This window comes from Ictalurus furcatus, chromosome 26 (assembly GCF_023375685.1).
Source record: "Ictalurus furcatus strain D&B chromosome 26, Billie_1.0, whole genome shotgun sequence".
Taxonomy (NCBI): Eukaryota; Metazoa; Chordata; class Actinopteri; order Siluriformes; family Ictaluridae; genus Ictalurus; species Ictalurus furcatus.
The window spans coordinates 17,205,501-17,217,561 of NC_071280.1; the positions used below are offsets into that span (position 1 = coordinate 17,205,501).

At 39.8% G+C, this 12,061-nt stretch overlaps 2 protein-coding genes across 2 annotated transcripts; one reads left to right on the plus strand and one right to left on the minus strand.

Annotated features, from left to right (window-relative positions):
* The first annotated feature begins 935 nt into the window (after window positions 1–935).
* On the plus strand, window positions 936–6,490 carry LOC128602269 (uncharacterized). The gene is made up of 5 exons (XM_053615962.1): window positions 936–1,030; window positions 2,321–2,520; window positions 2,658–3,473; window positions 5,048–5,108; window positions 6,125–6,490. Exons 1-5 carry the CDS (start codon window positions 951–953, stop codon window positions 6,192–6,194), a joined length of 1,227 nt encoding a protein of 408 aa, XP_053471937.1. The 5' UTR covers window positions 936–950; the 3' UTR covers window positions 6,195–6,490.
* A 1,841-nt stretch (window positions 6,491–8,331) lies between these two features.
* Window positions 8,332–11,329, minus strand: LOC128602270 (uncharacterized protein DDB_G0280579-like). Its single transcript, XM_053615963.1, has 5 exons — window positions 10,961–11,329; window positions 9,508–10,293; window positions 9,268–9,328; window positions 8,677–8,727; window positions 8,332–8,421 (listed from the first exon to the last, which is right to left on the minus strand). Exons 1-5 carry the CDS (start codon window positions 11,124–11,126, stop codon window positions 8,355–8,357), a joined length of 1,131 nt encoding a protein of 376 aa, XP_053471938.1. The 5' UTR covers window positions 11,127–11,329; the 3' UTR covers window positions 8,332–8,354.
* Window positions 11,330–12,061: the final 732 nt, after the last annotated feature.

The following is a 12,061-nucleotide window of genomic DNA, read 5'->3' on the forward strand; positions in this document are numbered from 1 at the left end:
ATCAAGATGTAAAAAAAAAAAAAATGACATAAATACATAAAACAGAAATCTCAATACTCCTTCAGCTGTTAACACAATAACAGACCGACTGGAAAAGTAAACACACGGGTCATCGTTTCCTGCTGAACACGATGCACAGCTTTGCAAATATAAATAAAAAAGTCTTTATGAAATAAATAAAACTATGCACATCTCTGAGAATACCTCTTCCGTTATTTAATATAATTTAGCAATGTGGTAGGCCTCCGTTACATCTCAACACTTGGCACTTTTCTTTTCCTGGGCCATACCCTGAGGAAATGAAGCTTGTAAAGAGGTTTGTTCTGGGGCAAGAAGGCTTTCCAGTCTTAGAAAGCTCAGCTATTACATACATGCAGATATTTACATAATTAGATGTAATGTATGGCCTGTGGGCTCGGTCAAGTTTCTAATCCAGCCCATCAAATGAAAATCAGAATCCGACTTGTAAATTAAAATTGTTTAGTGGGCCGTGATTGAATTTCAAGGTTTGAATAACGAGCGCTGTTATTCCACTGAGGGCAAAATGGAGCCATATCCTCACCTACTGACTCTCCTAAAGATATCCTCATTAACAAATGAAAAATTTGACTCTACAATCATGCCTCGTTCCAAAAGAACTAATTTAGGGGTTTCACATCAACCGATGAGAACACATATGCAATCACAATGTTTTTTTGTTTTTTTTTATTTGTAAAAAAATTATTTTTTGTAAACTATATAGATTTTGCCCCGCCTCTAACCTCTAAACATAGATAAAACTGTGCGAGTCAGAATACAACAGCATGAGTAGCGTGGAATATTTATTGAATATTTGACTCCATGACAGAAGCTCAGAGCAAGCACGCTAAACAAATATTCCTGAGTTGGTTAAAAGGAATGAAGTCTAACCAGGTGTGGTGTGGTGTCATCTTCCTGCCAACCATACAAACATGAGAACCTGTTCATTACTGTACACAGACGTGAAGACTGATGATCAAACCAAGCCGCTGAGGAGACTTTCGCTGCCTGGGTAAGAGCTGGAACTGAGAGTAAACTGATTTATGCTGTAGGATTTCAGCCTAATTATGAAAGCAGGTTGTCGTAAGAGACTTCCGTCAAATTATTAGTCTGGAGTACAAGATTCAGCTATTACTGCATATTATTACACAATCTGATTTCTCTAATTTATTGGGACTCCATTTCTTAAAATGACAAAATTCCAAATATGACATATTTTCAAAAATCTAGTGTTAGTCGACATCTTAAAAATAAAGAGTGCAATTTACTGTAGTTCAGTTCAATTTGGCCAATTTGAATGCAGAGTATTTCCTTTCATTGTGTTATTTTTTTTTAATTCTAAAACGTTGTTTATTTCAAGCTATGAATGAAAATGATCCTATAAATGAAAAATTCCTAGCTTTTAAATGTGGTTTCAGTCAGTGGCGTAGAGTAAACGGCGCTGGCCCAACCGCAAGAGAGGAGGCGTGGGCCTCATCATAATCAAATTTATTTACCCTTCGCACACAAGTGCTATTGCCCCTGCCATTTGCTAATCTATCTTCCATCAAAATTTTCTTTTACTCATTTAATAAAGAGTCCATTATAGGCCACTACTAGGTTCACTGTTAGTAGGCTAATTGTGAAGATTCTAGATGATCAAGGATTGTGATTGGATAAGACACAAGAGATTAGTTGTGATTGGCGGACACAGGTAGACTTCACAGAATAGGCGATAATAAGTACCAAATTATTGTTTGTGAGTGGGGCCCCCCACCATGCGGGGCCCTCCACAGTGCGTGCCCTGCATGCCCATCCAATACGCCACTGGCTTCACTCTTTTGGACCCTACTGTAAATAAAACTGCAGTAATGAAAAGCTCACTTAACCAGTTTGTGTCAGCAATGTGAAGCAAACAACTTGATTTGTTCAGTTTTATATAAATAATGTTGTATGAAGCTGTATGAATGTTAAGCCACCCCTAAATAACTTCAACCGAAATAACTTTTCATATAAATTAGCACATATGTATTTCTGAATCAAATTATTTACAAGAACTCAGCATCAAGGGAAAAGAGAAGTCTGGACTGACCTTCTCAGCCCGTTGCCAGGGAAAGCAGAAGGATAACGAATGTATGAATGAATGAATGAATGAATGAACGCCGAATGAATGAATGCTAACGATTCTCTGCAGTCAACTGATTTACTGATGTCGTCTTCATATATTTTGAATGATTGCTATTTTCTGCACCTCTATATTCAATTCATTTGAATCACTATTTCTGTGGTATTTTTGTAATGTGGTAATGTTTGTTGTCCACAGGGAAGAGTGTGATATCTGCATGTTGGTAAGGAGAAAGTCAGCTTGGTCAGTAGAGATGTTGGCAGTGCTGGTGGTATTGGTGACGTTGGTCCCCACTTGGAGTGACGGACTCTTGCTGACGAAGTGCGAGCTGAAGTCTCAGCTTGAGGAAGCATTTTCTAATCTGCAAGTAGAGAATGCTGCAGACATTATTGCTAAATGTAAGCTAATTAGACTAATTATTGGCATAGATATATAATACTCAGGTCAAGCTAAAGACAAGCATCTTCCAGAAAAGTCATAAAGTGACATTGTGCGAGACAAGTGCCTTGAACTGAGCTCTTCTTTTTCTCTGCAGTGGCCTGCACAGTAGAAAACATTTCTGGGTTCAACACCAGTCTTGTAAACAACATTGACCAATTTGACCCCAGAACCCTTTTTGTTTATGATGAAGATTACCCCTCTGAAATGGGAGAATCAAATACTGTGAGCAAAGACTATGTATTTCATGAAAGCATGGAGGGGACTGAAGAGCCTTTCATTCCATTAGATGTAGTGAGTGAAGACAAGTTCATTCCTGGACAAAACAAGGTCCAACCTGAAGAATGGTTTGTCCCTGTTGATGCAGAAGCCAGGATGCGGAGGGAAGCTCCATCTAACGATGAAAGGGATGGCTCTGGAGAAGAATCATGGGTTATCCCTGTTGATGCGCAAGCCAGGATGCGGAGGGAAGCTCCATCTAACGATGAAAGGGATGGCTCTGGAGAAGAATCATTGGTTATCCCTGTTGATGCGCAAGCCAGGATGCGGAGGGAAGCTCCATCTAACGATGAAAGGGATGGATCTGGAGAAGGATCATGGGTTATACCTGTTGATGCGCAAGCCAGGATGGGGAGGGAAGCTCTATCTAACGATGAAAGGGATGGCTCTGGAGAAGGATCATGGGTTGTCTCTGTTGATGCGCAAGCCAGGAAGCAGAGGGAAGCTCTATCTAATGATGAAAGGGATGGCTCTGGAGAAGGATCATGGGTTGTCCTTGTTGATGCGCAAGCCAGGAAGCGGAAGGAAGCTCCATCAGAACAGACTCTACTTTATGGAATCTTCCAGCTGCGTGATATAACATGCAATTCAGGATCAAGCTACAGTCTGGATCTTTGTCAACTGAGCTGTAGTGGTGAGCAAAAATACACAATAGCAGCTACTTTGCATGAAAATGTTATAAATCATGATATTTACCATATATACACATTTTACGTGTAATTTATAGGTCTATACAGTCTTAGAAAAAAGGTGCCATCTAGCACGCTAAAGATTCCTTAGGTTGTTTCTCTGAGGGAGAATGAAAGCTATTACGTAGGACCCTGCACTCTTTAATTAAAGAGTCCAGGTAGGATTCTGAGTGGTGCAATAGAGAAGCATTTGTCCTATCGTCAGGAGATCACAAGTTTGAATCCCGACGATGTCACTGCTTAGTCACAGGAACTGGGAGTCCTAGAGAGCAAAATTGCCAGGGATAGCATGCTCTCTCTCTCTTGTAAATCACTGTGACACTAGCCAATTGTTGGAGTCTGTATGCAGATACCAAACAGCACTTTACTCTAAGCATGTTACGCAGCATGAGCAGCATTTCAGGAAGATATGGTTAGCACAGATTAGCCTTTACCCTCCCTAGGTGTTGTATGATGGGGAGAACTGGCTATTGGGTGGAAATGGAGGAGCGGGAGTCCATGTAGAACCACTTTAGAGAGCTAGAACTGTCCATCCAATCATCCAAAAAAACCACAGAAGAACCATTTTTGGAACGTTATAGAATGTGTAACATGGAGGAGTGATAGGCAGGATGCAAGTATGTAATCTCAGTTTGAGACTTATTTAGGGCAATCCAGTATTTTAGTCCGAGACCATGGTGGGATTGAGAGACCATTCAGAGTAATACATAATAGGCGAGAACCAAAATCAAGAGACTAGAAGACAGAAACAGTCAGTACGTTTACATGGACAACAATAATCCGATATTAACCCGATTAAGAGGATACTCTGATTAAGAAACTAGCATGTAAACAGCGATTTCTGATGACCTTAATCCGACTAAAGTCATACTCGTAGTAAACACAAATCGAATTAAGACGTGTGGAGTATTCCTGTTTTAGTCGCATTATAAATGTGCATTATAGACATGTACACACCTTAATCACACTATTAACGTCGTGTGGGAGTTTTCACCGTTCTATAACATATAAAACAGGAACATGAAACGAATATTCTAAAAGCGACTCATGTAAACACCTTAATCAGAATATTGTCTTATTCAGAATAAGGTCAGTAATTATATTATTGCTGTCCACGTAAACGTAGTCAATGTTCAGACTTAAACAAAAAAATCGGAGCATGGCAAGATTGCGCAAAGAATCTTAGTCACAACAAGGTATCAATGAGAAAATGAAAAGAACTAATATAAAGCAGGTGCACACAATCAGGTAACAAGGCGAGGCAGATGGAGACGGGACCATAGCAGAAACAAACATGAGCACATGGTGCTTGTACAAATTGGTAATATTTTACTATAAATTTTTAACATGTAATCAGCAGTTTGTAACTCGGAGAAGTGTATTGTGACAATTTATCACAGTATTGATATTATATGGTTATATTGCCCAGACCTACTTTCAAATATATTTTATCCCAAATATCTTTTGAATCTGTAGTCATGCCTGTGTGTTAACTTTGCCTCATTTCTCATTTAAAAAGCTCTGACTGATGATGACATCACTGATGACATTGCTTGCTTGATGGGTTTGGATGAGAAAATGTAAGTTACTGATATTGATTAAACTTATATTTCAAATAACTATTTTGTTTATATCATCGTTATTGGTGCAAAATGGAATCCAGACCTTTGTTCTAAGGAAACTGGACACTGAAGAGAAAGAGTCTTTAATAATATATTCATATACACTCCAGTACCCCTTGCTGCAGAATCAAAAATCCAGGTGGTGGATGTAGCTCCTCCTACCTGTGTGGAGTCAAACCAAAAGTCCAGTGGGTAGGGTTGGACCTGATCTAGCTCCTCCTACCTGGGTGGAGCCAAGCCAAAAATCCAGGGGGTGGGGTCAACCCAGTTTCAGGCTGGATAAGTGCGTTTGTTGTTCCGTGTTGTACAGCGTCTTGTAGGTTACGGGTTAGGGGTTAGGGTCATTGGAGGATCAGGTCCAGCTCTACCCTTTGGACTATCGAGCACAAAGATGTTAAAAAGTCATGGAATGACGATTACAAAATATTACAAAAAGCTGTCATATTTCCCCTCTGCTCATTTTTCTTCATTTCGGATTCATCTTAAGTAACCTGGATGTGTGTCAGCAGTTACTGGTAGCTAGTAACAAGTAGGGTAGATTGGGGTAGACTGGGGTAGATTGAGGTTGATTAGAACATCTTGTTTGCATTTTTTTCTTACTTTCAGAACAGAAAATATATCTTTGGTGAGAATGGGACATGTCAATTCTGGCTGTGAGAGAATTTTATTTTATTTATTTATTTATTTAAAGACATCCGAAAGATGACTATGATGATAATATACAGGACATAAAATGAAATATCTAGGCCAAATAAAATGCATACTGGAGTCAAATCCAGACGTGTAATGTCTTTTTATGCGCCAATTCAAGCCAGGTCAAACCTGGCCTAGTATTAACATTCAGCGCAAACCTTAACGGACCTTAAGACACTGTTTCTGTGCGATAAACACAACACACTCGTCCGTACATGCAGTTTTTAATGTTGACGTGTCTGATGCTTCATCGCTCACTGAGTCTCTGCTGTATTTCACAGGGTGCGGATGACGTTCCTACAGGAGTGTCTGTCAGTGGAGCCCTCAGACTACTTTGCAGAGTGTGGCTGAAATGACCAGATCATATTGTACGGGACTCAAATGTTATCCTGACTGGGTGTCGTGTGCAGCTTTATTATTGCTTCAGGACAGCAAGTGTTGTAGTTTCTATTTATATTAAGAATGCTTGTGTTGAGTGTGGGTTGTGGTGAGGTATTCAGGTATTCAAGAATGTATATTACAATTTCCTGAAAGGTTCTACAGTTAAGCAACCAATAATTCCCATTAAATGTTAGTACACTCGTGCAATTAATGAATGAATACTGTATACGGGTCTATTAGCGGATAAGAGTATAAACTAGGGAAAAGCCAATACTGACTATGCTTACATGTGCATCAAATTCTGTTTAAGGTCTATATTCAGGTTGCAGACAAATTCCGAATACAATATTTATATAATCAGAATTTGGGGAATCAGAATATTGTCTTAATCTGAAAAAAGCAATGGGACTGCGGCCTTTAAATAACTCGGTACTTATTAGAATATTGCCAAATTCTGATTGATATCGCAATAGTTATGTGCATGTAAACACAGCCACTGAATAAAGCAGGCCGGTGACTTGCACTCTGAATCTCCTTACTTCCTTGAAGATTTCATTAATAATATAAGCCAAGATAGGTTTATTACACATTTAGTATAAATGTATAAAAATCAACAGTGCTTGTAATTAATTCAATGAATCACTGTTAAAGTGTTACTCTTTTATGTTTTCCTAAATCATACGAGATTATAAATGATGAATAGGGAAAATCTGTATTCACTTTCTCTATAACATGTGACTCTATTATATCCATTCGTAAATGTGGGATTATTGCATTTCATTTTAGATACAAGTTACGCTATAAAGTAACTCCGTGGAGGGAACAGATAAAGGCCAAAAGATATTAAATCAAACGTGCCTTCAAGCTCTTGCTTGTTGTCTTTAAAAACACACTTTAGTAAAAAAAAAAAAACAAACAAAAAAAAAAACCAACAACAACAAACAAAAACAAAACAGTGAATTAAATAATGAATGCTAATAAAGGACCATTAGGTTGAGGGTGTAATGTTTCTCAGATAATGAAGAATAAATAAATAAATAGTAATAAATAAATCAGTCCAAAAATGTCTTGCCAGATTTTATTCAAACAAAACATTTTTTCATGCTTTTAGATTAGATAAGAAATTGGAAACGGATAGGCAAAGAGGGAAAAAGATTAAATGAACAGCACATTTGTTTGAAATTGAACTCTTATCCGGTTTTATCAGAGCTTTTCTCTCTGTTTTTTCTCAGCTGGCAAAAATAAATCTATGTCTGTGTGTGTGTGTGTGTGTGTGTGTGTGTTCTTGTGTGGCCAAATAGACTATTTAATCCCATTTAATCTGGATCCCAGATAACGCACACACACACGGAAATGACGTCACACCGACAACACGTGCAACTGGTTTGTTTTAGGTTAAAAGTAGAGTTAATGTTTGTTCTTTATTATTCGCTTTTGTATACTTTTAGACCAGGTGAAATATTCATTCAGCTGCTGATTGTAGTCAGTTGTGTGTTAAATAAATGAAGAGTTAAATGTAACTCATCACCCGCAGGTGTCTTTCAATAAATAACGAAGTGAAATCACATACTACGCGATAAACGATGTTGTGACGACGTCTTCCCAATTAGCCAATGAGGTGCGATGTCGTGCCAATTTAGATCCAGTGTTACTCTGACAGTCTTCCCTCTGCCTGTTGGACATTTTAATTAAAAACATTTTATTAACAGAGACGTCAACTCGAGCGGATATGATGGAGGAGACAGCTCTCTTTTCAAACGAAATACACAACAGGGACTGTATGATAATCATAGTCAGAAATAATAAATTGATAATTGAGAAACAGAAGAGAGAAATTCATGGCCAAAGAAGGGCATGCTACAGGTTTAAGCAGCAGCGTTCTCCCGACTCGTTCAGTGCGTTGAAGTGTAATTTAACCCAGGGTTAATGGACTCGATGTAGCCGTAATCTATCGAAAATTACGTGATTATAATTGTTTTTCACAGTGAGACACTGATCAAAATATACTCTAGTTAGGTGGGATTGAATCATTTTAGAAGTAGCCATAAGCTAAGTCAAATGTCAGCAGTTAAAAAGTGAATTTCTTTGAGTAGAACTGAGTCGGGATGTTTGCTAGGCCGGCTGTCTGTTTTAGCAAGTGGAGAAGTACTTCAAATCCTCCACGTTCTTGCACTCCTTCTGGAAGAAATTAGCATACCTGCAACCGAGAGGACAAAGGATGAGATTCAGCAAGAAGTGTGGGTTGTTTTTTTTTTTTTAATTGACATAAAACAATTTTAGGAAAAAACAAAAATTTAAGCTGCCCTCACAAGTTGTAATTCCCACTGGGAAAATCTGTCTTAAGCGCTCCTATTTCTCCAAACTGGACGTCTCAAAGCTCAACAAATATATATAGAGCAAATATACAAATACACAAAGAGCCTCGTGTTCACGTTATGGATATTCTACTCACAATTTGTTGAAAAGTGCTTTAGTCGGTCCTGGATTGTTTGCTGCTGACAACCTGTAGTGGTGCGACACAAAATATTAAAGCAGTAAGCAAGCAAGCGAGCACCAAGTTGTAATTTTACATTGACATTTTATTCATTTATTACTGTGTCAGGTATGATGATAATGATCATTATTATTAATACACAGAGAGGGAGCTTTTCTTTTCATGGTGAATGGTTCTAGCTTTTTAAAACAGGTTTTACTTGGAGCATTTTTCGGAGCGTTCTACCCAGATCCTACAAAGGTTCCCCCAGACAGACCAAGCAGAGAACCGTTTAGGTTACTACATTTGCCCTTTTCTTGCTAAAATTGTCCATAAATCCATTGTCTGTACCACTTATCCTACACAGATTCACGGGGAACCTGGAGCCTATCCCGGGTTGCCAAACCATCGCAGGGCATAATCGCACACACACTCACACACTCAATCAGCCTACAACGCATGTCTTTGGACTGGAGGAAACCTCCGAAGCACAGGGAGAACATGCAAACTCCGCACACACAGGGCGGTGGTGTGTTAAAACTGTATCAGATTTAATTCATTTTTACTCACATCTTATTGAGGATGGTCTCAACACAGGCGATGTCATCTCTGATATTGTCATCGATCAGACCTTTAAAAAGAAGATTGCTAATTAGAGACTGAATGGTTTCTACAAATCTTATCCACTCTGGTGTTATAGACACAGATGCGTTTCAGTAAGGTCATCTTTAATAGTATGGAGACATGTCAACTGGTGACCGAAACAAAGCCAGGAATATGGACTGCAATGTGATGTTAAAGTGTACTCACTGTCACAGGCCATACTGCAGAGGTTGAGAGAGGGTTCAGACCCAGAGGTGCAGGCGATACGGTCGGGCAGCTGGAACAACCCGTACAAAGTCCACATGTTTCTCTTGTTGGACTTCTCACTGCTTGACCTAGATCTGGATCTCTTTCGGCGTCCTGCACCATTGGATGAGTCACTGTCTTCCTCGCTGGACTCCTCACTGCTTGACCTCGATGTGGATCTCTTTCTGCGTCCTGCACCATTGGATGAGTCACTGTCTTCCTCGCTGGACTCCTCACTGCTTGACCTCGATGTGGATCTCTTTCGGCGTCCTGCACCATTGGATGAGTCACTGTCTTCCTCGCTGGACTCCTCACTGCTTGACCTCGATGTGGATCTCTTTCGGCGTCCTGCACCATTGGATGAGTCACTGTCTTCCTCGCTGGACTCCTCACTGCTGGACTCTGCAGACCTGCCCTTCCGTCCTCTATGACCGTCTCTGCTGGATGAGTTGGTACCTTGGGGATGAGTGACTGGATGAACCGTTGAAGAATTGAAATTAGGTTTAGGCACCTTGATGTTTTCCTCACTGGACTCCTCACTGCTTGACCTCGATCTGGATCTCTTTCCGTGTCCTGCACCATTGGATGAGTCACTGTCTTCCTCACTGGACTCCTCACTGCTGGACTCTGCAGACCTGCCCTTCCGTCCACCACGGCCTCCACGGATGAAACTATGAACGTTAGGTCCAATGACATGATTGATGGAGCTGGTGTTGAAGTGAGAGCTCAGCTCTACATGGCACACAACTGTAAAACGTATGGAAGAGATGTTCAACAGCAAGCAACAACAAGAAACACTGCAGTATCTGACTAGGCAGAGGAGAATTATCAGACTGGACCGAGCTGACAGAAAGGCTCCAGTAACTCAAATAACCACTCCTTAAAACCATGGTGAGCAGAAAAGCATCACACGTCAAGCCTTGAGGTGGATGGGCTACAAAAGGCAGAAGACCTCATCGAGTTCCACTCCTGTCCGTGGGCACAGACTCACTGAAACTGGACAGATGAAGATTGCCAGTTTTGGTGACCACAAATAAAGTGGTTAGTGAATGTATCAGCAATCATCTGGACACTTTTACAATTAAGTAGGGAAAAAGCAGTGATTATTTTTGCTTCTACAGCACCCACCTGGGATATTTTCTAATGAATTTAGTTCTATAAAGTTTGAGTTTTTCTCCAAATATAACATTTGGCATTTATAGCAACTCAATGCCTCTAATACACTCTCATGGTAATAAACATGGCCTTAGTTTGTCCTGCAAGCTTCATGTCAGTCCCCCATAACTTTTAGTTGGGTCCTACAGGATCCCAGTCCCAGTGAACACCACTACACTTAAACCAGAACTAACACTAATGTCATACACTATAATCACTTACACTGTAATCAAGTGTGTATGTTTCATGTTTTACTCACTCTTGGCCACCAGGTTGGTGATCTGGTCCAAAAGGTTTTCAGGTAGAGTCGAGTTCAGTTCGTCCCCCAGTTTACACTTGTTCATCACCACGCCGTCACTCGCACCTAAAGCCAGGAACAGCACGACCAACGTCGCCAGCATCTCCACACCAACACGGACCTTCATATTGCAGTCTTTGTGTCTTGTTAGTATCTTGTGTAGGTTCTGCGCCTCTTACCTATCATATATATAAGCCAGCCAAGTCCCTTAGGAATGTCCCAATTTTATGCTGAGTCAAGAAACTACGTGCGTTGTGGACAGAATGTAATAGTTTGTTCCGGTTTCAGGTTTCAAATGACGAAACTGTGTCTAACAGCACCAGGAGGAAACAGTGTCCTGTATCGGTGTCTGGGTGTTATTTTTCTGAAAAATGTCTGCTTTTGTATGGTGTCCAGTAAAAAAAAAACAAACTGGAACAATGCTGTTCTGTTAAAAGAAGTGGTAGTGTGTGAAATCTGAAACCTATAAGCATGAAAATATGAGACCTTAGCGGAAAGGTCAAAGATTTTTTGGCTCGAAAATTGGAGCTTGGCGTAAAGAACAAAATATTATTTATACGTCTAAAAAAGACTACGGTGTGAAAAGGGACAAAACAGGGATGGGAGCGAATCATGTCACAAGACGTCCAGTCTTACAGAGACGAGCAAAGGGTACACATTCGCATCCCCACACTTTGAAACCATGAAATTGTTGTAAATTTTCAGCTGTAGAGATATTGAATTATTATTACAAGTAACAAAACTGTCCAAAATGTTTGTGTTTAGATGTTAATCGTGAACTAATAAAGACTGAATTTCTGAATGTGCTGTAAATGTTGACCCTTATTACATTCACCTCTTTTTTTATTATCATCCCAAATTTCTTGGAGAGTTTTCCTTAGTTATTATTATTTATCTACTCTTTGGTCACGTCTTCGTCTTTCCTCCATTTTCCCTCGTTTTATCCCATTGTCCAGGTCTGTAAAAGGTTAGTGTTTTCTTGTTTAGACCCTGCGAGAGCTGTTTCCCAGACTGCCACAGAGTCTTAACTGCTCACAGTTTTCAGTATGTTTGAAGTTTCTC